The sequence below is a fragment of the Prunus persica genome, chromosome G5 (genome assembly GCF_000346465.2).
Source record: "Prunus persica cultivar Lovell chromosome G5, Prunus_persica_NCBIv2, whole genome shotgun sequence".
Taxonomy (NCBI): Eukaryota; Viridiplantae; Streptophyta; class Magnoliopsida; order Rosales; family Rosaceae; genus Prunus; species Prunus persica.
In genome coordinates, this window is record NC_034013.1 from 17186123 (window position 1) to 17212103 (window position 25981).

At 37.0% G+C, this 25981-nt stretch overlaps 4 protein-coding genes across 9 annotated transcripts; 3 read left to right on the forward strand and 1 right to left on the reverse strand.

Annotated features, from left to right (window-relative positions):
* Positions 9987–12486, forward strand: LOC18776549 (ethylene-responsive transcription factor ERF118). 3 transcript variants are annotated; one of them, XM_020564418.1, is made up of 4 exons: positions 9988–10183; positions 10384–10643; positions 10837–10862; positions 10997–12486. In XM_020564418.1, exon 4 carries the CDS (start codon positions 11046–11048, stop codon positions 12132–12134), a length of 1089 nt encoding a protein of 362 aa, XP_020420007.1. In that variant the 5' UTR covers positions 9988–10183; positions 10384–10643; positions 10837–10862; positions 10997–11045; the 3' UTR covers positions 12135–12486. The 3 variants fall into 3 exon arrangements, with proteins under 3 accessions (XP_020420005.1, XP_020420007.1, XP_020420006.1); XM_020564416.1 differs by lacking the exon at positions 10837–10862 and having other exon boundaries at positions 9987–10183; XM_020564417.1 differs by having other exon boundaries at positions 10837–12486.
* On the reverse strand, positions 13791–18275 carry LOC18775880 (carbon catabolite repressor protein 4 homolog 5). Of its 2 annotated transcripts, XM_020564511.1 has the most exons (14): positions 17880–18275; positions 17466–17629; positions 17260–17325; positions 17113–17165; positions 16676–16757; positions 16266–16312; positions 16078–16165; positions 15822–15914; positions 15675–15707; positions 15485–15582; positions 15176–15308; positions 14759–14844; positions 14557–14641; positions 13791–14116 (listed from the first exon to the last, which is right to left on the reverse strand). In XM_020564511.1, the coding sequence occupies exons 1-14, from the start codon at positions 18169–18171 to the stop codon at positions 14063–14065; spliced, it is 1374 nt and encodes a 457-aa protein (XP_020420100.1). In that variant the 5' UTR covers positions 18172–18275; the 3' UTR covers positions 13791–14062. The 2 variants fall into 2 exon arrangements, with proteins under 2 accessions (XP_020420100.1, XP_020420099.1); XM_020564510.1 differs by lacking the exon at positions 13791–14116 and having other exon boundaries at positions 14138–14641.
* LOC18776262 (lysM domain-containing GPI-anchored protein 1) lies at positions 18803–20894 on the forward strand. Of its 3 annotated transcripts, XR_002271849.1 has the most exons (6): positions 18803–19600; positions 19798–19912; positions 20027–20188; positions 20294–20325; positions 20453–20741; positions 20818–20893. XR_002271849.1 is itself a non-coding variant. In XM_007209989.2 (5 exons), the coding sequence occupies exons 1-5, from the start codon at positions 18937–18939 to the stop codon at positions 20674–20676; spliced, it is 1197 nt and encodes a 398-aa protein (XP_007210051.2). In that variant the 5' UTR covers positions 18803–18936; the 3' UTR covers positions 20677–20894. The 3 variants fall into 3 exon arrangements, 2 of the variants coding, with proteins under 2 accessions (XP_007210051.2, XP_020420101.1); XM_007209989.2 differs by having other exon boundaries at positions 20453–20894; XM_020564512.1 differs by having other exon boundaries at positions 20456–20894.
* LOC18776874 (zinc finger protein CONSTANS-LIKE 6) lies at positions 22720–24979 on the forward strand. The gene is made up of 2 exons (XM_020564681.1): positions 22720–24023; positions 24348–24979. The coding sequence occupies exons 1-2, from the start codon at positions 22884–22886 to the stop codon at positions 24648–24650; spliced, it is 1443 nt and encodes a 480-aa protein (XP_020420270.1). The 5' UTR covers positions 22720–22883; the 3' UTR covers positions 24651–24979.

Below are 25981 nucleotides of genomic sequence, written 5' to 3' on the forward strand. Positions count from 1 at the left end.
TAGGGAGACCAACTTTAGATATCAACTTGTGTACCAACTCTCTAATGTAATCGAACATCCTCTTAGCCACACTACACCTACAACTTCTGATGATAAAAGTTAGTAGGTAAGGCCATATTCTTTTTTCTTTTTTTTTGGTTCAACAATAATAATCATCAACCAACCATTAAATCTTGATGCGAACATAAAAAATATACCTTGACCGGAAATTAGGGCGAAATTTACTAAACTTTTTGTTTTTTTGTTTTTCCTTTTATTTTCTCTCCCAACTGAAGTTCATTTATGTTTGGAAGAAGACATGGGACAATCAACGTCAACTTGACCAAACAACATCCAAATGGAGGTCTGGATCTTGTCTTGGGCGTCACATCATTTGCCTAAAGTGATATGGTTATGCTAAATTATTGAGGTCTAGCTATAAAGCAGTGTTAAAAGCAGCTTGTTTATAATGTAAACTTAATCTGGATTTTGACTAATTTGCTCTAAACACGCAAATTGTTAGTCAAGTCTCACTTCCAACCAAAAGCCAACCTTGTAGGCTTCACAAAAGAATCTCTCCCTCTTTATTTCATATTCAATTTTAATTTAAAAACATATTTCATATGTTATTGGTGCTAATTCATCAACCATAACTTTTTACTAGAATTTTGTCAGGAAATACTAGCAATCTTTTCTTTTGCACTTTCTTTCTTTTCAACATAACATGTGTCATTTCTTTTCCCTTAAAATAATATAATTAGTTAATACACATGACAATCTAGATTTTATTTTTCAAATTTATCCTTATTAAATATTTTAATAAAATAATTAATTAATTACACATAATAAATTAAGTCTCTCTACCTTCCTCCTTCCTTGTAAAGTCCCTCCCACTTTAATCATCAACCGCCCTCTTCCCACCCCAAACCATATCCACCAAATCACTCTACTTGACCACCCTAGCCACACACCCACCACACCTCATACCCAACTAACCCCACCGACAAACCCATACCTTATTCTCTGCTCCCACTTGTCTCAGCCCTCTTCCCTTCTCCAACCCCGACGCAGTGGAGGCACGGCCCCATTTTTATTATCTTTTACTACTTATATCAATTATGTATCAGGAAATATTTTTACAATTGAAACCCAATTTTACTCTTCCAAATAATCTTTAGACGAAAAAAAAATAGTCCTTTTGCAGCGCCACATTCACCCAGTAGCAGTTGATTTAGTATTTAGGTTTGTTATTTTTTTCATTAGGCCATTTTCAGTTATATAGCTAAATGTAATCAAAGGCTAAAAGTTTAACCCTCTAAAATATTAATTTTTTAAAGAATAGTGCATGGCTAAATTTTTCCATTTTCATCCATGCATGTCTATATTTTAGGGCCCTTCATATTTTATTATTTTGAGAAAAAATATGATACAACACTCATATATTCCAAAACTATGTATTGTTTAATTTAATTAAACTATGATTTAGAGACAATATATTTTAATATATATATATATTTAAAACAAAATGAATTTAAAATATTTAAAAATATTTTAAATAAAAAAAAAAACTTTCAATCAATGGTTCTAACCTCCAATGATTATAAACTAATTATATATATATTATAAACAAAAATGAATTTAAAAGTATTTAAAAAGGTTATTAAAAATAAAAATAAAAATCTAACAGCTAGCTGACGTCATCGATGATATCAATGCGCCTTTAATATTGGTGGTTGGATCTGCAGTCAACGGCCCAGTACTAGCAACACCGATATTGTCCCCAACTTAACCACATACAAAGCCCAGTAGGTGTGAGGTTTTATCACAAAAGGTCTCAGTATCATTAGTAGTGAAACTATTAATTATATATTTTATTTTATTTAGTCAAGTTTCCAATTTGTGACTTATATTCTTCAACATGTTCTTTGTGAAATTTATTTATTGTTTTGTTTGAAATTTTGAAGCTTTTTTGAATTTTGAAACAGCCAATGTTAACGGAGGTGTAGAGTTTTGGTAAGCAGAGATGTTGTTCTGGTGGTGGTTCATGTGAAAAGGCGCAAAATCGTGGTTGTATGATTTTGCTATATCGAGGCATGGTTATGTATCATTTGAGGTTGGGGCAAGCTTGAATGGCTGAGTTGGTGGTTGGTTACAGGGAGGTGGTGTCTGGCTGGGTTGGGTGGGGTGGGGACTATTGGTAGGCGTCGGGGTAGGGAGGAGGAATGGAGAAAGATGTTTTATTTTTATTTTAAAATTATTTTTTTTAATTTAATAATTTGTGGACTGAATTGCCTCTCTACAACTAAGGGAAGTTTAAAAAGTTTGACAGAAATTAAGATTTTGTCCTTGAATTGCTTCAAATCGAAACTATATGGACAAAATTGGCTAAATTGAAACGACAGAGACCATAAGATCCCTCTCCCTCACTCAATTCCTTGTATCATGGAAGACGAGGGAATTTGTTTTACAGCCATAGTTGCAAGAAATCTATGTGTGTGTATATATATAGCTTGTAAGGGAAGCAGAATCTAATCAGTTTCAGCCTAAAGGCTAAAGGCTCAAAAGTGGGCTAATCTCACACAAAATAAACGAATATTTTGTAAAATGATATGTATTCGCACATCCGAGAAATGGAATATATAATGACTCATGCAGCGTTGCCTGCCTTTGTTTTAACTTAGGATATGTGCCAAGGCAGTTTTTACTAAGTACCTGCTCCATATGCTTCAAGTCTTTTCATGTATTTGTCTTAGAACAAACACTTGATTGGCATCTTCTGACTAATAAACCTTAAAAAAATATGACATCTTTTGTTGAGGAATATAAGTAATCGAAAATTTGATTAAATAAAATATAATTTTATTTTTTTAAAAAAAAATATAACTTATAATGAATAGTTTCATTGCTAATATCACCAAGATATTTTGTGATAAAACTTCACCTATTGGACTTTGTAGATTGTTAAGTTGGAGAGAATATCAGTGTTGCTAATAATGAACTTTGTAAGTGGTTAAGTTGGAGAGAATATCGGCCTCTTATGAAACTTATGGTGTGTTTATTAATCAGGAATTGAATTCCACATATGGAGGATTCCCTCGTTTACTTCACATCAAAGAATTAAAAAGTAAGTAGGGCCCACACAAAATAAAGAATTGAATTCCTAATTTTAGTAATTAGTACTACTCATACTCTAATTCCATATGATTTAGTAAATAACTTCAATAAGAATCCAAAATTTAATTCTCTTGTATTCAACTCCCCATCAATTCAATTCATTTTTAATTCAATTCATCCTAATTCAGTTACGAATCAATAAACATGCCTTGAATTAATAAACATGCCATTATTGTTTTGATAACTTCAACTACGACTTGAGTCCTCTCGTTGATTAAAGTGCAAATGCTTGCTTTCACTTTATAAAGTTGGTATAAAATGAAGACTAATTTAATCAATGGTCACCGTTTATTTTAATTATTAAAACTGGTCTCGTACGTGAGTGAAATAGCTTACGTAAACACCTCTCTCATCTTCTTAACGTGAAAGACATAAAGGAAAAAAAAGAAAAAAAAAAATGGGATATACACCCAGCTGTACTTGTAGGTGAGTCTCTCTCCTATGCTCTGCCACTAAATTAATCAGCCATGACATCTTAACATGTCTTGCGATTCATGATGACAGATTATTTATTTTTCATGTGTCTTGTTTCCTATGACTCTGGTTCCTTGCTCCCTCAGAATCGGAGAAGATTTAATTACGAACTGTCTAATAAGAAAACATGCCCAGCAAAGATGCCCTGCCAAGCATATAATTTATGGAAAATGCTAGGGAGACCAACTTTAGATACCAACTTGTGTACCAACTCTCTAATAGAGTGTGGGACCCATTGTATTGGTGGGCTCCACCTCTATTAGAGAGTTGGTACACAAGTTGGTATCTAAAGTTGGTCTCCCTAGCATGACCCATAATTTATTTATATATAAATATTTCCTATGATTCTATTTAAAAGCCCAAATAAGATTTGCAAAGCCGGGCTTAATTTGGTTGAGTTGAGTCGGTCAGTGGAGGAATGGCTCTTGGCATTTTCAAGGTGGTTTTGGAGAAACAAGACAGGCAGTGGGGTCTTGTTCCTCCTCACCCACATTCATTCCCTAAATTGCCGACTAATAAATAATTATCATTATAAGAATATTAAGATAATAATTCCATAATTGCTAAATAAAACCAGCAACACAGAACACAAAGACATGAAGAACCCAGAAGAAAAAGAAAAAAAAAAAAAAAAAAAAAGACATGAAGAACAAATTACTTAATTGATTAACTGTTCCAACCAACCAGCAAACAAAACAAAAAGCTGAAATTAGAAAAAAGTAATTAAAAGGAGAACAAAATTAAGGACAACCTTTGCTTCGTCATTAATCCCCAACAAAAATTAATTAAAGAAAAAAAAAACCTTTAGCAGCTTCAACTCAGTTCAGCCGGCCGGAGTTCCCCGTGTCCGGCCCAGGCATGCCCTGATGATCGCAAGTCAGAAGAGAGCCAGCCATCTCCAGATATATATATATATATATATTATCATTCAAGTCTCCTCCGTGATGTCGTCTGGTGCCTCATTCAAGTCTAGAACTCCATTCTCGTCATCTCCTTCGTCCTTATTATCATCTGGTGCCACCACAGCTTCTGCATCTGCTGCCTCTTGATTATCATGGGCATCATGATCATCATGATCTGCGGCGTCGTCAACCTCCACCCCAGCCAGCAGCGGCTCTGTAGACTCCAACGCAGCTCTCCAGCCGCTCTGAATCGGATGATCTCCTCCTCCTCCTCCTCCTCCTCCTCCTTTGGTAGTATTCGCAGCAGCTTTCTCAAAGTACTTGACAGCCGCCTGCATCCTCCTCACTATAGCAAAAAACTCCTCCACCTCCTCCTCTGTTGCCACGTCAGCAGCACCCTCCTTCTCCTCCTCCTCCTTCTTTTTATTATTATTATTCACATGACGCTGCGGCTGCTGCTGCTGCAGCTTCTTAGGCCTCCTCCCTCCGCCTTCTTCATCTTTCTCTGTTACCCTTTTTCTTCTCTCCATTAATTACTACTGTACCCACCTAATATTCTATCTTTATAAATTAACCCCTCTGCCTTAAACCATTATATATTTTATATATTTCCTGAAGGCGGTTAAACAAAAGAAAAGATGAGTTGTGAGTTCTGGGTTGCTTTCGTTGCCGCAATTTAAAAGAAAGAGTGAAGCAACAGCCTTTCTGTGCGTGTCTCAATATTCTCTCCTTGGTGGTTGTGGTGCTTCTGCTCATCATGATGGCGACTTCTTTATTTCTTGCAGTCCATCCCTTTTTTCAGCCGTTGGATGAGATCCACCTAATGACGTCACTCCACTACGTATGACTGACAACGCCACACATACAATACCATCCGCGCGTCGAAAATTCTTCTATTTTGCTGTGCTGTATTTCGTGGGGGTGGGGTAGTGGGACATGAGGCGCGTGGGGTTTGGGTATGAGTGGGTGGACGGACAACGCAAGCAACTTTGGTCTCTTCCGCGATGATTCGAGTGGACCAAAAAAAGACGACTCATTGCGCTTAGGTCAACATTTTTTAATCCTTTTTGAAAATCAAATCAAACCAATGTGGCTCGCTACGGTGTGGCTTTGGAGTATAATAATAGGGTGTACCTCAGCACCCACCACGTGATTGCTTGATGTAACCCACCCAACCACTGTATTCCTTTGGATTGATGCATGTGACCTTTACCCTAGTGTGGGCCCATTTAATCTGATTATTGTGGGGGGTAGGGTAGCCAAGCTAACTAAAGTGTGATTTGTTCGTCTAACCATTCACAACACAATTCAATGGATAAATGAAAACTAATCACAATTAGCAGTTCATACGATATTTTTGTTCACAGTGATTATGTCTACAGACACATGTCAAGTATTGAAAATAGTGATAAGGATAGAGACTTTTTTGCAAACAGAGATAACATTTTTTGCTATGTCCCTAACCAATAGCGCAATGACACTAGTAAAAAAATTTCACGTGTCATTGTATTATTGGTTGGGATGGGAATGTCAAAACAGTATTATTCTTATTACAATAAAGTTTTTTTTTTGGATAATTAAAGTACATCTTGAGTTAAAGTATCAAAAATATGTCCTAATGAAATATGCTTGGTGCCAGACCAAAAACTAAAAACAAAAAAAAAGCTTGGTGGGTACTTTTTATCCCTTAGAACATCTCCAAATAAAATGTCAAATCCTATGTGGTTCTTTTAACGGATAAAAATAACAGTTGAAATTTACTCCAACCGAATTGCTATAGTCTACGCGGAATGGTGTATGTAGCCTCCGCTGTCAAAATTGCCGTCAAGTGCTAGAGATGTCTTTTGATTAATTTATTATTTCTTTGCCCATCTGGTTGTGGCTTTATCATTTCATTTAATACTTATCTATAATTTTTCTCTTCTAGTTATTATTTCATGTATCTGCTGTCATTATATGCTTTCATTATTATTTTTCTTTTTAATTATTTTCCTTTGTTATCGTCACTTGACACTACTATATTATTGGATTTTTTACCGTTGAAAATTTATGCTGATCTTTTTTATGTTCTTTTCATCAACCAACATGGAGATGGATGATTTTTTTTTTTTGGTTTAATTGTATTTATGTTACATTTTATAATTAATTTATAAGTATTTTAACTTGATTAATGGATTACTCTTAATACTAAAATATAAAAATACATTAATTTAAGAAAGTAATAAATAAATCAACACTAATGTAATAAAATAATATTTTAATTTGATATATTGGGTGAGGTGTAAAACTATGTATGATATCAAATTGTCACATCAGTCAACAAATTTAAATTTGATGTTTGATATTTGACATCTTTCTTGAAAATGCTCTCATGATGATGTCCCAATATAAGCTTTTTTGAAAATTAAGTAATTTTGGGGGTTTAAATCATGACTTTCGTAGAGTACATTAATCATATTATATTTTTATATATATATTGTATTTATACAAGTGATATTGAGAGAGAGAATTTAAGATATGTTGAAAATAATAGGGTGTAAATAAAGGAGATGTAAAGTTACAAAATCATTATGGGTTTGTGATTTAGAATTTGAATGAATTGGGGAACAAGGACGAAATTTCTGGTGAAATTGTTGTCACCTTTAGTAGTGGCGGGGATGGGATGGCTAAATATGAAAGGAAACAATACGGCCAGGGCGACCTGCAAATTAAGAGTACAACAGAACAGTACGAATGGAGGTGTTAAGTTTTCAAATTGAGTGGGGCCTAGTAAATAAAGCTTCGGTTTGACTGGACTGGAGAGCCCTGCCCGTCTCAAACCATGATAATAGATTGATATGATCCAGGAGGAGAAGCCAATGGAAAAAAGCTTTGTTCATGTGTCGTTGTTGTTGTGACTTTGTGACCGGCCACCAGTATTCTCTCCTCTCCTCTCCTCTCCTCTCCTCTGTCTGTTTGCTACATTTGTCCCACTTTCAGTCTACCTGCAACTCTACTGTAAATTTAAAAAAACACACACGTCTAATTTTACCCTCTTCTCTCTTCTTTTTGCTTCTCTCTCTCTCTCTCTCTCTCTCTCTCTCTCTCTCTCTCTCTCTCTCTCTCTCTCTCTCTCTCTCTCTCTCTCTCATGTATACAGAATAAAAACCAAAGAAAGAATATTAAAGCAGCATATCATTCATTCACGTCTAAAAAAGTTCAGGAATCTGTGTTTACCGACATACAAGTCACTTATTTATGGGAGACTTTGGAAAAGCCCAAAGGAGAGAGAAAAATTTTAAAAGAATCCGAAATGGACAAAATTGCCCTTATTTATTTTTTGATTTCCTAAGGAATCTTTTACATTTGCATGTCTTTGGTTTGAAAGTTGAGAGGTTTTTCTGTCTTTTTTGAAAAAGCTTTGGCTTTTTCCAAAAGTGAAAGTTTTTTTATGGGTAAAACCTAAATTTACTCTTATTTATTGCAAAACGATATTCGACCATCAACTCACTCGAATCGAATGGTATCTTATCTTATGAAGTGAGAGCTCATTGTGTGAGATTGACCTAATTATAATCAATCAACAACACTTGGAAGAAAAAAAAAAAAAAAGCCAATGTTACATTAGATAGCAAGCATGTACAAATAAATAATAGGGTTTCAAAGTCTTTATAAACAACTTAGTCAAATGGCTTGTTGGACGAGGCGAATTGACCTAAGTTTTTGGTGTGCTTTTAAGTGATTTTGAGTTCAAACCTTCATAAAACTCGTATATGTGACTTTTCACTACCCATTTCTAATGGAGGGTGAGTGCCTAATATCCTAATATATATTCAATTCAAATCAACTCTACTCCCTCAGTCTTTTCCTCTTACTTTATCAAAAGTTTGAATTAGACTAGACTAGCCGTTCATGTTTTCTAAAATGAGAAAACTTAAACTCAATCTTAGGCCAAGACGTTTTCTATTTCCTCTATTAAAAATACAATCTTTTTCGTATTGAACTTGTATACTTAATTGACCATTTCTTTCTATAGTAGAAGTTTCTTCTTCTTTTCTTTAATAGTCATCGTAGGATTAACTTTGCTTGGTTTCAACTCAAGAGAATTCCTTTTTTCAGTTAGGACCTTTCTTATTGAGAATTCATATTTTTTTTAATTTAACGACATTATGTCTCTTCTAACCCTTTGTTACGTAAGTTCTAATAAAACCCATTTCTTACATTGCATTTATATATAAACTCTAAAACCTTTAAATTGAAGAAAAAAACCCAAGAAGGGCCAGCTGTAATATTTTTTTAATTTGAATGATGTTTGAAACACCTACGTTATGATTTGTAGGAAAAAAAAAAAAAAACTGATGGCATTATTGTACTTTGAAAAATATTTTGGCCCTATTTATTAGTTTACATGTGAAAAGCCCATATATTTTCTAAAGAGACGCAATCGGGTGGGCCAGTACAAAAATTTGCGAAATAACGAGGAAACTCTTTGGAAAAGCGACGACAGTGAAAGCTGCCTACTTGCCTGCCTATGCTTTCAATTTCAAAACAAACCAAGAGAAAGAGAGTCGGCTGCTTTTTGAATTTTCCTCATTAACTATTTTTCCTTGGTATTGTCATCTTCTTCATCAGTTCATCTATCTTCATTCAGTATGCATGGATTCCAACCCAGGAAACATAGAATTGGGCCTGGGTTGGGTTCAGCTTGGGCCAACAATTCCTATACTGTTTGTTTGCACAATCACTTGGGCTGCATTTCTAAATACGTGCACGCCACTGATGTTTGGGAGTTGGGCCTCCACAAGCTGGGTCAGGGTAAGCTCATATGTGATTTCTATGGCTTTGTTTGGTTGGTGACCTAACCCTAAACCCAATACGGATAAATTAATCGAAACATACGAGTTACAACAGCCCGCTCTCTCGGAGATATCTTCCATAGTTGGGACTTGGATTGGATGGGATAGCTCAGTTTTGTGACCTTAAAAATTGCTGACCAAGAACAAAATAAGAAAGACATTGACAACAAAAAATTAATGTAATAAATCCTTTTAACGTTAATTTGACATTAAAAAAATAAGCCCTGACATAATAAATACTAGCATTAATTTAATGTTGTTCTTCCTTAAAATGTAGACCCTTTCTGTTGTTTGGCAGGACGGTTTCAAAACAGGAATTGGTTATATTTGGACAGAAATTTGGTTTTACATGTCATACTAGGACACATGAATAATTTTGTTACAAAATAAGCGTTACAATAAGTTTTTTTTAATCAGAAAAAATTACATCGGTAAACCATCCTTCAAAATCAAATTGAAATTAGCGTTAAAATGACCAAACGGCCCTTGTTACTGTTGTGGGGTCCCACTATTGTCTTATTGCAGGGAAAAAAGGCTGAATTGTAATTGTAACGCAAAACTGATGCAGCCAAGCTGTTCTCCAATTCGGTCGTCCTCCTGCCCTCTTAAATGGCTCTTCGGAGAAAATACCATTTTAGTCCCTGGAGAATAAAGAAAAAAGAGGGTGGGGAGTGGGGACTGAGGGGAGAGCAGAGAGACTCAGAAAGACTGGGTTTTTCTCGTGTGTGCGCGTGTGTGAGGCTGAGCCTGAGGGTGAGGAGAGGACACATTCCAGTCTTCTTCAGAAACAATACCAAGAAAGCAGAATCATCTCCTTGTGTAAGAATCAAGCTTTCTCATATGCCTTTTCACTGATTCTATCTATTTGTTTCCCTAGATATTATTTTCCTTTTCTGTATGATTCTTGAGACTTCTTTTGGGAAGTTTTTGTGGCCATTGATTTCTAATCTTCAGCTTGTATTAGATTCTGGGCCTTTTTTATTATTTGGGTTTCTGATCTTGTTTTATTATTATTTCAGATTCTCTCCTTTTTGCTAAGTTTTCTGTACCGCCAAGCCAAGATAAGGTCTTCTTGAGGAAACAGGGGAGGGTGACACAGAGGATTTATGTCGTCTCGATTTCATCTATTGACTGGAGCTCAGAAGAAGCTCTGGACCTCATATCATTGTCTCTCTTGCACACTCGTTTTGCTCTCCACCTTTTGCATGCAATACTGGTCTCACGGTCACACCCTCAAACAGAGTTCACCTCTCTTTTCCATGCCATTAAGATCAAAAAGGTATGTGGGTTTTATTTATTACTGTTTTGAGTGTAATATTATGTGCTATCTTTTTACCTATCATATCCAATATCTGAATGAACATTGATAGTGTGCTTGTGGAATGTCATAACATGGGTTTTGATGGGTTTAAATTCTTAAATTTGTTGTCATTTTTTTTTTGATCTTTTGTTTTCTTTTACACTTGGTGCAGGAGTTGTTCTGGATTAGAGTGCTTTGGTGATTATTTCAGAAAACAATTTTCCATTTCAATTTTAGGACTCAGGTGTTTTAGGGTTTTGGGTTTTTCTTGAGACTGAGTTTTGAAAAAGATTTTGTTTTGTTTTTTTTTTTTGGTTTTCTTTTTCCTGTAGTTTTCCTTTTGCATTGCCTTTGGGCTTTCGGAGTTTTGACTTGAAAAAAATGCCGGGCTTTAAAACTCTAGTCTTGAATCAACATGTGAAGTTGAACAAATTGAAGACAAAGCAACCAAACAAAGAAGAGAATACAAGTTCCGTGAAGAGAATTCGGATTATATACAATGATCCTGATGCCACCGATTCTTCAAGTGATGATGAGGAATATGATGGTAAGGAGGACCGACTTCTGCATGACAAGCGCTTTGTTTCCGAGATTTTGGTTGTAGATACAAAATATGAATCATCTGCAGATGTCTTATCCCATTGCAAGACCAACAGAGGGAAAATTGGTGTAAGTATGAACTTTTATGACTCTAAGAAAACTAAAAGATCTTCTTCCATGTATAAGGGAGTTCGTCGCAGAAAATGGGGAAGATATGCAGCTGAGATTCGAGATCCAATTCAACGGCGTCGAAAATGGCTTGGAACTTTTGCTACTGCAGAGGAGGCTGCCGCTGTGTATCAGAAAAAGAAGCTCGAATTTGATAGTATACAATCACTGGGAAAGACTCAGAGGGACTATCAAAACTTGCAGTTATCAGATAAGGATAAGGGTGCTTTTGAGAGTTTTCAATTAACTGAGAGGACCAAGCATGAGTTTCAAGGCATTCCTTTATCAGAGGAGAGTCAGGATTCATCGGGTGATGCTGCTATTGAAACTTTCTCAGCAGAAGAAGCCGAACGTGTGTTTTGTCATCCGTCACCATCATCCGTGCTTGAAATATCTGGTACAGCTTCACTCGGTATTGGACTCAAACAGGCGAAAGAAGAATCTAGCGTGGAAGTTTTTGGGGGAGAAGGCAGCGTGCAACCATGTTTTGAAGAAGAACTATCCATTTTAAAGTTTCCTGTACAGCCAATGTTGCCATTAGATATCAAACAGTTGGATTTGGGATGTGGTGAAAATTACGTGTTTTCCAGTTTGGATCAGTTCTTTGATGGTATGAGTGACATAGTTGATTATCCTGCGTTCAATGATGGAAATGGTGAGGTTATCTGTCTTCCCGCTCTCGACTCTGATTTTGGTCAGCAGGATTTTGCTTGGATTGATCAAAAACCTGAACATGGCATGCCCATGAAGTTTTGTAGTTAGGAATTACCAGTAGTTATATATCTAGGACATGCTCACAATAAAAAGCTCAGGAAATGTTTGAGCAGTCTTGAGGTTTTTTGTAATGAGAGAGTTCTTGGGTTTTCATTGTGCTTTTTGCGGCCGTCCAAGATTTTGCAACTCTCAGACTGGTATGTGTTTTCAGTAAGTTATTATGTATTGGACCTTGTTTATGTCGCCAGTTGATCCAGTAGAAGTGCCTTTCTGCTCTATTGAGAATCTGAGCTTTCAGAAGAGAAAGTCTTTGGAGTTTAAATTTGTTCTCATCCTTATTTTTTTAGTATATACTATACTTCAGGAAGAGCTTGGAAGATGGCATCTTACATTATTTCTCTCTTTCTGTCTATTCTCTCCCTTGGTAATTTTTCGTATGATTGACTAAATTTTGAATTCAGCCACAATGGTAATGGTTGCCTCTAAAACATGTGGATGTTGTTAGGGAAAGCAGGTTATATAGATAGGCCCTGAGAGCAAATAAATTATTAGATCGAGTTCATAGGAGGATAATCGATTTAGCAGTCAATAGAATCTCCTTGCTTCATTTCATGAACAAAAAGATGCACTGCTAAATTTTATAAGAAAAGAGAATTCTGACATGGCAACCAAGAATTCAAAAGGTGACTTTTCTTAAAGCAAGCAATGGGTGGATTTGATATCTAGAAGGTGGGTTGAACTTGAAACACACTTTTTTCTTAATCACGTTTGTTTTTCAATTTAACAATTACTTAAATAGCAATTTACCTAATTTGGATAAATTAATTTGTCAGCATTATGAATATGGATGGCTGGCTAGGACCCCATGGAACCACTTTAAAGTGGGGCCGGCAAATCATGGTTCGCGAAGGATGCGGATTCGAAAGGGGTCTATCAAGTGAAAATGAAAGCAAACCTAAAGCTAATAAGAGCATATCTAATAAGAGCATCTTCAAGAGGATGTTAAATATTAAATATTAAATTTAAATTTAATAATTAATGTGATAATTTAACATTTTATATAGTTTTACGCTCTATTTTATTTTTAGAATGTCAAAAATAATAATAAAATATTTATTTAACATTTTACTTTTGAAATGTCAAAAATAACATTTCAACTTTCAGTTTTCATTCTACATCAACTTTAACATATCAGTTGGAGATGCTCTAAGGCCACTTCAATTAGCCGCCTTGGCTTGCCATATGGTCAGCCTTAAATGACACGCCATCTCAGACTCAAGTCAAGCCACTGTTTTTGTTTCTTCCAATGAGATGATTCTTGTCTCTCCTTTTATTCCTTCGCTGTCTTTGGGTTCAGAGTTTACGGGTTGTGTTGTGGAAATTATTGAATTTAAACATTTTAATCGATCGGATGACTATTTAGAACCCCTTGTCACGAAACATCAAGCGGGTAATGACTTTTCCTTCATCCCTTGTGTTTGTCATATATTTTTCCAAGTTTCCAACCAGTGTGACACCGAGAGGATGGAAAATTGTAATCTGAAACCTACCTCTCTCTCTGTCTCTCTCTCTCTCTCTCTCCGTCTCTCATAGACTTTTCTTCTTTGAAACTGATTGGGTTTTTTATTGAAGTTGGTGGGTGCAAGATTATCAGTTTTATCACCTATCTCAACTCAATAAATCAGGATTATTACAAGTCAGCACACGACGGAAATGCCCATAATTTAGACTTTGAGCGATCATCGCATTAGTATTTGGGTCCCCAATAAAATTTGGAGCACCCTAAATGGCCAAAAGGCCCCATACATATTCAATTCCTCAACAAATACAGCCATCCATGAAAATCCCAAGATAGCCGGATTAGAATTAATAATGGTAGGAGGGAGCTTAAGGCCACCTCCTCTGGTCTGGTTTGGTCTGGTCTGGTCCATCCATGGCTTGAATTTAGAAATGGTAGTAGTCAGGTCCTACTGCTATCATTTACGAAAAGCCAGTTCACATACAAGAGCAAGATGATCGCTACCCCATTTCTGCAAACCAAAATTTCAATCTTGAGAGAGAAATAAACAAAGAATGGAATCTTGAGTATAAAACACTCTACAACATTGACGAGCTCATACTATCTTAATAAACATATAATTTCAGAAAACGCAGGGCAAATACTTCCACTTTTCTTGGGATTAGTTCAAGAAGAATTCTACCAGCACCTTACCACCTTATCACACTTCCAAGTTTTTAGGCCAATTTCTGGGAGTAATTCACTTTTATCCCTTCAATTAGTTCACTTTTCTACTGTCTTTAACAAAGTGAAGAAGTTCACGATACTATAACTCAAGCACCTTAACACAGTTCAGAATAATCTACCCATTTTCATTCAAACCATATACTAATTTCAACATTAAGTTTAATTCTCCTATAATTTACAGGCTGTATTACTGATAAAGCAAAAGTAATTGAAGATAGAAAATACTTTGCTAGGGAGTCCTCCATTTCTTCTTAAAATGTTTACTGGTAAGGTTTCAAGGACTCTGACAGGAACAAGTTCCTCTGTATGCCTGTCACGCAATGATATCAGCAACCAAAATTATTTAAGTGCAAACAGTGAAGCTGTGCCTTTTACACCCCAACGGAATACTAAATAAGCCACCAACCAAAAAGAAAAAAAGACATACCAAATATAATCAACAGTTCCCATGAACTTGGAGTGGTACGATGTTGCCAAGGGTTCTCCACACCTATCTCTGGTTCTACAACTACCCTGCAGAAAGGCCCCAAAAAAAAACATATATTTGTATTAATAATTAATAAAAAGGTTGGTAAATTTCTAATAAAACAACTCCCACTCTAAGGTGTGCATTTTCTGGATCCTCCAAAGGGACAATTACACATGTCATGCCTAATTGACTATGATAAAAAGTGTTTGGCCGAGGGGACTGTCATATCTGACTACATGCGTCTGCGGTATCAGATATGTCTATGAGACCCACGGCACACTATCCACATCAAGTGCTTGGAAATATTGTTTAAAGAAGTTGATTGGAACTTTGTAAATATGAGTTGGAAAATTGAAGAGAAGAGTGAAGACTTACAGGTACTCCAAGATATGCACTGCAAAGCTTTAAATGGTGCTGAAGACGAGTGGCTCCTTCAATGCCTGTTGCAAGCCTTACTTCTTCCTCATTCCATATATATTGCGATGGCCTTGAAATATATTTCCTAATACTGCATCTCCAATACAGAATGCAGTTAAGATTTTTCTTTTCCCTTCTAAAATCAGATTTCTCACTGCAGTGCATACTATATATATATATATATATATAGAGAGAGAGAGAGAGAGAGAGAGAGAGAGAGAGAGAGAGAGAGAGAGAGAGTTCTTATATAACATTTTTCAAAAGTACCTGCTTGCTTTCCCATTCTGAGATCTGAAGGATATGTTCTCTGATCCAGAGTCAACCTGTCCGGAAATATGTCTGCGGTTATGTAGTCGGATGTCCAACTGCAACAAAATACAGCAAGAACTGCATAATCTAAAATGAAACACAGCAGAAATAAAAGAAAGGGGGGCAGGAGAAGCTAAAATGGACTCGCCTCAGATGAAGCCAGGAACTGGTACATAGGACTCTGACCATTTGACAAAAGGAGAAATCAGGTATAAAGTGACAATGAGAAAAATAGTACATGGATCATGTGAATCAAATCTGCTCAATATATAATATCATCATAGCAAGAACTCACCTGTGGGATACTATTTAGATCTCCGGAAATTATAACAGGGATACTGCCCCATTCTTGTGATAGCTCATGAGCTTTTTCAAGAAACAGACGGACCTACGCCATTGTTTATTACAAGTTATATCAATGCATAACCACAGTGACAACAATGAACACAAAGCTCTAACAGAGAGCAATATTTGACAAGTTTTCATTGATAGCGATTGATGACAAGCTGCAAGAATCTCGCACATTTCTGAAAAATCACAGTAGAGAATACCTGCCCTAGCTTGATGTCTCCACGGTTTGGATTGAATAGTACATGCGTATTGCCAATCACTACGCTTCTGTTTTGGGTGCATGGACTCCTGTATGTATGTACATCAGTGAGTGAATTGACCTACCATTATCTGAAGTTAAATCACATTCTACACAAATGATATGCAAACACAATAAACTAGAACTTACACCGACGTTTGGGGAGTTATCTCCGACTCTAATTGATTTTGTTTACTCTGCGTATACGGAAAACAAGAAACATTAAGGTATAAACTGTTTCTGTGTAGCTAACCAACAAGAGTTTAAATTGGAAAAAAAAGGCCTTCCACATCAAAGAAACACAAATAAAACAGAAGGGGTTCCTCAACATCAGCAGCGGCTAATATTTTAACCAGGGATGTCACCATAAGTCACATATGTAAAAAGATCACACCATAAGTCACATACTTCAACACAAGTTGCTACAATGTGCTACATGAAAGCATGACACAGAAGTGAATCAATATGCCACACATCAACGTGCATTTCAACTTATGGGTTAGCACCACCTAGAAGAAAGGGAAAGTAAGTCATATTGCACTAAATACTGCTACACTTACCTTTAAAACACAAAGTTGGGCAACATTGTTACGAAGGCCAAAACTTTGGAACTCTATATTTTCTTGATGCAAAAGGCTAAACCTGCGTTCAGAATTTGATTTGGCTAAAAGCTGAATATAGAAGGTAAATAAATTGATCATACATAAGAGTGATACTAATTGTGAGAACATGCTCAACCCCATATCTGAATACAATAACAGTATGCATTTAATATATGAAAATTTCATAAGAGTACCTAATCCATTTGCAGTTAACCTCAAGAAACTATAAACAACTAATATTTTTCTATAATGGAATATCAAAGGAAAACCTATCTAACCATTTATAAAGAAGTAAAGGAAAATTTACTATTAATATGAAAAAAGATTGGGTAGGATCTACTCCATCATTCAAACTTAGAAATCAAAGTAATTTTCACTTTGAAAAGGGCAATTACATTTCTTTTTTCCAAAATATAGCGCATCCATCACTTGCTTCACCTGTGCGTGCCTGGGATATTTTGTTATCAGTAATATATGTCGATAAGAAGGTACTTGATAAGTGATTACACACTTAGAATTTAGAAATGAGCATTTAAAGCCACCTTGTAAACACCTTCGAACCCATCTTTCTGGAAAAGATGAGCTAAATCATCAAAACGATCAACCTCCTACAGCCACACGAGTGAATAATAAGAAAGAAATACCATTCTAGACCGTTTGCAATTGGGGTTAAGTAAAAAGTAGGTCAATTTCACACTCTACTCTACACATATCATATTATCTACAAGCCTGATGGTTTGAAATTTACCTGTAAACACATGATGCTAGCATTATAACGATTGATCTCCTTCCGTATAAGCTTCTTGCGGCGGCCCCACTCCAAGAATCTGGGTGGGACTTTATAGTACAAATCTGGGTGCTTGGATGCATTTTCAACACCCAGAATGTTATAAGAAACAACCACAAATTTATCTGCGGAACGAATAAGATACAAATTTAGCAGATGATCATCACGGAACTAAGCTTAAAGACGTCAGGAACATTCCATGGCCTAAAACTCAAGAGCCTCGTTTGCCTGAGCATACTAAATAGCTAATTGCAGTCTTTCACACAGCAAACACACAATCCTAAGAAAAAAGTCTGTGCTTGAAGAAATTGAGCGAAGTTCAAATTGGACAGTTGAACGCCGCCAAACACAGTAATTGATAGTTTGATATTTCACCTTTATAGGTAGAAGTAGAAGAGTTGCAGGGAGAGAAAGCCCACTGCCGGGAGCTCTCTCTCTCATCTCGACTCTGTTGCGGCTTCCTATGCCTCCGAGATAAGGGAGAAAGGGCTTGGAACCTAGTTGACAACGACGGGCCGGGTTCTCGGGTTAGGGTTTCTGTTTCGAACTCAACTCTTCCGCGCCTAATTTTGTGAGGCTGCTGTTCTACTTCTGTGTTTACTGAATATCGTTTACGTTTCGGAGGCCGCACATCGCCATTTCCCTCCATTCTGCCTAACTGTTTCATTAGCGGTGGCGAGTGAGAGGATCGCGCTCAATATCGGTATGCGCTTCCTTGACGGAGAATGGCGGTTGCTCCGAGCATCGTTAACGGCGTCATGAGGACAGGGATGAATTAGAGACGGTCCAATGAAGTTATAAGCTTCTTAGCCCGTACACATGTAATATGGCCCAACCCAATAAAATGTTCAAGATCTCCAGCCCAATTATTATTATTTTTCAAAAAAAAGAATATATGCCCAATTTTTTGCGATATTGGGGGTGGAAATAGTCGTACGTATGAACTCGGGTGTAAGGATATCGCTTGTAGTAAAAAAGAAAAAAAAAAAGAGTACACCAATACCAACGGGCAATAAGGAATTCAATTCAAGTTTCAACGGGTATGGAAGAATTGAATATTGCTTAGCTACTCATGGAAACACCCAAGGGCCAAAGACTGGTTGGTCTAATTTGACAATGTCCATGGCCTATATTATCCTATAGCATAGCAGTACATAAATGTGCATATTTATAGCTAAAGAAATTTAGAATCAAAATGGTTGCCACACCACACCAACCCATCTATGTCTCATAAATTATGATGTATACACCCAACAACTTCAGTCCAAATTAAACCATTAGAAAAACAAAAATTTGGACAAAAGATCCATTAGAAAATAAAAAATTTGGACAAAAGATCCGTTGGAAAAACAAAAATTTGGACAAAAGATAGGATCTTTGCTACTGTTTTCAAAACCCACAAGTAAAAGCTAGCAACTTTGCAATTTACAAGATGATGAGATCAAACCAGCTTGAGCAACTTCTTGTTTTCATCTTCATTCTTTCCCCAACACTGCTAGTACTAGTAACACATGCCAAGTCCACAATAGAAGCATGCTCCTCTTCAGACTCCTGCACCTCTCTTCTCTCCTACATTGTCCCTTGGGACTCAAAATTCTCTGAGATTGCTTACCGCTTCCAAGTCAATGTCTTTGATGTCTTGGCTGCAAACTCCATTAACTTGACCATTCCATCACCAGGCAACCAAATTCTGCAGGCAAAATCTCTGCTCAAAATTCCCAATTCGTGTGCTTGCGTGGATGGGATCAGACGGTCTATAATAGCCTACACTGTGAAGGCAGCTGACAGCTTGGATCTGATATCACAAGGGTATGGGGGGCTTGTTAGTGCAGAACAAATTAGGACCATGAATGGGATTGGTCCCAAGAATCCATTGACGAGCGGGCAGAGCATTATGATACAGTTGCCATGTACGTGCTTTAACAATACCAACAATGGGGTTGCCTCTGTGTACATGTCATATGTGGTGCAGAGTGGGGAGAGCTTGAGCAGCATTGGACTGGAATTTGGCGCAACTTTGATGGAGTTGGTGAGCATCAACGGCCTCGATCAACCGCGGGTCGATCCCGGAGACACATTGGCTATTCCATTTTCAGGTTAATTAGTATGGCTTTTTGGTTGTTAAGATTTGTGTAGCAGAAAGGTAGGTTGTTGTTTGTAACATGCCATATAATTATCTACTTACTGGTCAACATGTTATCAACTGCATGTGTTTGGTAAAATAAGTGTGGAATTTTAGTACAAATATGAAGTAAATTCATTTTAATTAATTTTAGTCTCAGCGTTTATGCAGCATGTTCATCAGCAAATCTGAACTGGTACAATGAGAGCTTAATAGTTCCAAATGGTTCAACCGCCTTAACTGCCAACGACTGCATAAAGTGCTTCTGCAGACCAAGCAGTCTCAAGTAAGCAAGCAAGCAAAAAAGTGCTTTTAGATTTTTAGTGCTGCAATTACCATATTTTCATGTTTGCAAACTTTACATATATAAACCTGAGAAGATACTGAATGAAATGATCAGGTTGCATTGTTCTCCATCCGGCATTGTCGGCCCATGCTCTCATCTGCAGTGCAAAGAATCTGATCTTTTCATTGGCGATGTGTCTATCCAACAAAATGCTATTGGTTGTAATGTCAGCACATGTCTGTATCGAGGCCACAATGGCCGCAAGATTTTCAGGAGGTAGATAGTAAGACACAGGATTTTTATCCACAAATTCATGGAGTGAATTTCTAAATTTCTATTCAGAAAGATTCACAAAATGCTTTTATATTCTTTTCATTGCAGTTTGGAAAATTCTACTCATGCCAACTGCTCAGGTAATAATCCCCTTACTCTGGTAGCTACCAATGTATGTATTTAGAATTCTAAACTTATTCAGTGATGAAAAAAAAAAAAGACTCTTCCTTTCTTTCTTTACTTAATTTTGTTTTTGTTTTTGTGCAGCAGATGGAGAAGATTACAGCGCAGGGTCAGCAGAGCAATCTCCAAATCCTATAGTTCCATGTATATCACTATCTCCATCACCATTGCCATCTGCTCATCCACCTATGGGAGTAAGTGCTTATGGTCCTAGCAGCACACACAACCCAAACATTCCTAATTACAGCACATTGCTTACTCATGCTCCATCCTACAGTTTGTTGGTTGTTCTCTTTTTCTTCTTGTAATCAAAATAATGCCAATTCTTGTAAAGGCTCACAGCCATGAAATCTCAAAATCTTTTAATTCATATTTTGCATTTAGAGGCTCAACCACGGCAATGATGCAGACAGAATGTCACAACCAGCAACGTGTGTAATGTTTTAGGCTTTCCATTTGTATCCTTTTAACTTGTAATATATTAGTGGTTAATATCATTTATTCATGCACCTGAGGTTCTAGGTTCGATTTCTCTACCCTCAATGTCGATTATATCAAAAATTTGTAACATATTAGTTTCCGGGTCTTATTTTTAACATACCCACAAATTTACTGCACTCGCCCTAATGGGCGTGGGTTCACCTGAGCTAGCCCACTAAGATAATATTCACATTCAGCCCAATTCAAACTCAAGGAATTGTGTTTGATCAAAACCCAACTAAACCAAATTGATTGACAAAGTCTAAATGATTCCAGCAATCCATTAGAGAGAGAGAGAGAGAGAGAGAGAGAGAGAGAGAGAGAGAGAGAGATAGTGACAGTACACAAATCTCCACCATGAATGTATATATGTGGAGTTCCGTTACTGGTTATTGTATGGCCCCAAGCCAAAAATCAAACGTGGCACCTATCTCTGCTTGGGTTCAGTTGCACTAGATGTTCACATAAGGGGAATGCTTGCAGTCTCAAAATCATAACCCAAAATTTTGATTTATGCGCCATCCCACTTAGAGCATACACGTGTCAAAAACTAACTTGATCTTGCCATTCCATCATCAGTTCGCTAGCTAGATAGATTTCAAGCCATCATCTTCAAATGGACAATAACATTGTAGTACTATATATTCTTGTTGTTCTTCAACATCATATAAGTCCAGTCCAGTCCATTCCATACATATATGTATGGATGATAAATTTGCAGGTACAGTTTGTTTACTATGTGTCAAACCCATCATTCTTCTTCCTCATTAGAATACCATCTTTTATATAATAAAGAGTACTCTCTGTGAAAAACCAGGATGCTCTCTCTCTCTCTCTCTGTCTGTGTGTCTGTGCGTGGCATGGGCAGGTTTATGGTTTTATACAAGTTTGGCAGCATTCTAATCTTGGCCTGACCCCAAGCACAAGCTTAATTATCTTGATTGGCAAGTTCTCAGCCTAATGTCGGCTTAACTTTTAATCTGTCTGTTTACCAAGTCATCACACACAAGACACAAGTTTAGCCAAGTATGTGAAAATGTGCTGTAGTTCCTTTCTATTTTTGGATCAGCAAAGTCAAACAAGTTGGTGCTAACGACGATTGTGGGCAATGACATATAAGCAGATAAGGCATTGATGAAATGAAATTAGTGGGTGTGAATCAATTACCATTAAAATGCTGGATGATAAAAGGGCTTTAAGCATAAGCTTAGTTGAGGAAAAAGATATTTTGATGTTAATTTACTACATGAGGATGTGGGCTCCAATTATGTTTTTATTTTTCTTTCTAACTGAGACTCAGATTCGTTTACAAGTTACAACAGAAGTAACGACCTGCACAGTGACAATAGAATTGAGAGGTGGAGGAGAGTGGTTTTAGGTGAGAGTGAGAGATGGGACCACAACAAGAGAGTTGAGAGTTGAAAGCAACCATAGGGAGGGAGGGGACCAAAAACAAGAGTTTTTAAAGGGTCTAATTCTTCTAATATGAATTATTGAATTCTAGAAACTAAGCAACAAAAGGGTCTTACTCAATTTTTTACACTCTCTTACCTCCACAACACAGAACACACAAGAGGTCCAGTTGTGGCCTTGCCCTACTTTTCTCTCCAGTTGGGTCCACCTGGATCCCTCCATTACCCTTTAACCAATCAGACTTGAGAGAATAAGATCAACATCAGAAGTTTAGCCAATCAGGAGTGAGATATGACCTCCTTATGGGTCCCAAAGAAGCATAGCAGCATCCTCTTCCTCCGTAGCAAACCACCAAAACAATTGCATGGGCTACTGGTGAAAGACTAAAAGCGCTGCTGTGGGTCTTCTCCTCATTATCTCTCACCCTCTCTCCCAGTCCCCACACGCATTAATAATTGAACCATTTGGGCCCCTAAATAAATAAGTGATTCCACCTCAATATTCCTTAGTGAGTTGTGACTTGTAAGGCAGGTCACTTGCATTCTTTTCTTGGCTTTGAAACACAAAACACAAAACACTTCTCTCTAATTTTATCAAACACTTTTGCAGCTGCAAATTAATTATGATCACAGAAAAGAAAGCTGCAAATGCCGTGGGAGGCAACACAGCTAGAGCTTGTGATAGCTGTCTGATTAAACGTGCTCGATGGTTTTGTGCTGCTGATGATGCTTTTCTTTGCCAAAGATGTGATGGCTCAGTGCACTCAGCAAACCAGTTAGCAAGCAGACACGAGAGGGTTAAGCTCCAAGCTGCATCTTCCAAATCCAATCAGTCGACTCTACTGGCCGCGGACCAATCTCCACCGGCTTGGCACAAGGGGTTCACACGCAAGGCACGAACTCCACGCCACAATAATAAGCCTCCATTCATGGCCAAAGATGATAAAGAGAAAGTAAGTTTAAACCCTCCTCTTCCTTTCGTGCCGGAGATTGGATGCGAAGAAGCTAATTACATGGATGATGATGAGGAGAATGAAGATCTAGAGCAGCTTCTGTATAGGGTCCCAATCTATGACCCTTTTGCAGCTGAGCTTTGCAACATGTCAAGTCATGAAGTTGGGAATAGCACCAGTGCCATTAATCTTGATGATGAGGTAACTGAGATGGGAAGGGGAAACCATCATGAAGTTGGTGATGATGATGAGGAGAACAATAATAATAATTATGGAGGAAATGAGCTGGATAATTTGCCAGGCTTTCTACCATCAGATATGGAGCTCGCTGAGTTTGCTGCAGATGTTGAGAACCTGATTGGTGGAGGACTTGATGATGAAGATTCTGGTGACATCAAAGGAGTATTGGGACTATTAGATGATAGCAAATTAGAAGGAAATGGGGGTGTGGATGTTTGCATGAAGAATGTTGACATAAATGAAGACAGGAAAGCAGTGAAGGTTGAAGAGGAAGCTGAAGGAATGGAATTCAATCCATCAATGCTGGATTGGAACTCGGATTATGAACTTAGATTATCATCATCACCATTGCCAATGGGTGGTGAGGAGGAGAAGGTGGTCTTCCTCATGGGAGCTCGGAGTAGTGATGAGGTGGCACTAATGGATAACAAGCAGATGATGATGAAGAGGAAGATATGTTTGAGGCTTGATTACGAGGCAATCATCACTGCCTGGGCAAACCAAGGCTCTCCATGGACGACTGGAACTCGACCGGAGCTTAACCCAGACGATGGCTGGCTAGACTGCATGGTAAAACAATACTACTTTTTTCTTCTCTCTCTCTCTGTGCATTTTCTGGTCCTACTCTAGATCTACTATACTACAAAACAAAACATACTGATTTGAATTACTCAGGTGTGTACTCTTTGTTGTGCATGTGATTGCTGTAACAATAGGGAAATTTGAAAAACAAGTGCATTAATGAGTGTGGTCTAGAAGTAGACTATGTACATATAAATATTGAAGAAGAAACACAAACACAATGCAATGAGGCTCACACATTGATAATGTGTACATAAAAGTTAAAACTAATTAACTATATATAACTGTGGGGAGATATATATATTATTGCAGGGTATGCGGGGGAGTGATCAAATTCATCAGCCACATGGACATGGAGAGAGTGCAAGATGTGTAGGTGGAAGAGGTGATGACCGAGGAAGAGAAGCAAGGGTTTCAAGGTACAGAGAGAAGCGAAGGACACGATTGTTTTCAAAGAAAATAAGATACGAAGTAAGGAAGCTGAACGCAGAGAAGAGGCCTAGGATGAAAGGTCGATTTGTTAAGAGGACAAGCAGCTCCAACTTTGTGGGCAGTAGTTCTAGTAATAGTAGTAAGACTGCAGCAGCTGCATTTCCCTACCTCATCCATCAATAGCAGGATCAGCTAGCATATAATAATTATAAATTTTCATGAGCTACCACCCAATTTTGCTTGTCTTGTTTAATTAATTTCATGGCAAAATTGGAGGAGGACTAACATTTGATGTATGCAATGGGAGGGAGGCCTGCACTTACACAATAAATGAAGTAAGTTGTAAGTTGGTAGCTTACACTCTAAGTAACACATCCATTGGAATTTCCAAGCTTCACTGAACAAAGTCAGAACCTCCTTCCCATATACTTGGAATTAAAACCCATGTATTAATTTGCTTGAATTATTTTATTTTTTATATATAAAGAGTAAAGTAGGTAGCAATTCAAGTAGACTGGGGAGCAACATTAATTTCTTTTCTTTTCTTTGCGGAAGCATAACTTAATCTTCTTTTGTTTTCATATCATTAAGATCAGCCCCAATTTAATTTAATTAATAAGATGGTGCATGCACTGTTGATTAATAAGTCAATTTCGTGGGTAAATTTATGTCCAAAAAAGCTATTGTCTACAGAGCCACACATTGTAACAAGGCATGTCTGTCTGGAGCCTCAATTCCCATTATACAGAAAAAAAAAAAAGAAGAAAAAAAAAAAATCTTGTTGCGAGTTGTCATCTTCAGTTTTACTATTTTGAATTTGATTTCTGGTTTTATATCATAGCGATCATATATATATAAGTTCAAAAATGGAAAAATCAGGAACCAAATTCATTCACAAGTCACCAGACTTGTTATTTCCACTGCAAATTTCATTCTCTTGTTGGTAAACTCGATCTAATTGTAATGCTAATTATAGTTAGGACTAGGAGGAATGAGATTAATGAGGTCTTCTTCCTTAGCTAAACAACGACGTTGAATTATTGATGAATGATTGAATGTCATTATAAAAAATAAGAAAAAACGATACTTTAAATTATAAGAGGATAAGGGTTTTTCCCACACACTACAAGAGTGTCATCATAATATGGATATTTGAATATAAAACCACTAATTTACAAGTTAATATATTTTTCGTGGGTAAATTTATGTCCAAAAAGATATTTGAATAAGAGGTTTGGGGCCGTGCAACCAGATCCTTGATAGTCAAATAGAAAATAAAAAAATAAAAAAATTCAATCAAAGAACAAACGTGTAAGATTCCACATCAACCAACGGAGAAGGGGTGATGTGCCTTATATGTGCACACCCGCATCCATCTAGCACGAGGCTTTTTGGGAGTTCACTGGCTTCGGAGTCGTAGAAACTCCGAAGTTAAGCGAGTTGGGGGCTAGAGCAATCCTAGGATGGGTGACCCACTGGGAAGTTGCTCGTGAGCTTCCAGAAACAAAATCGTG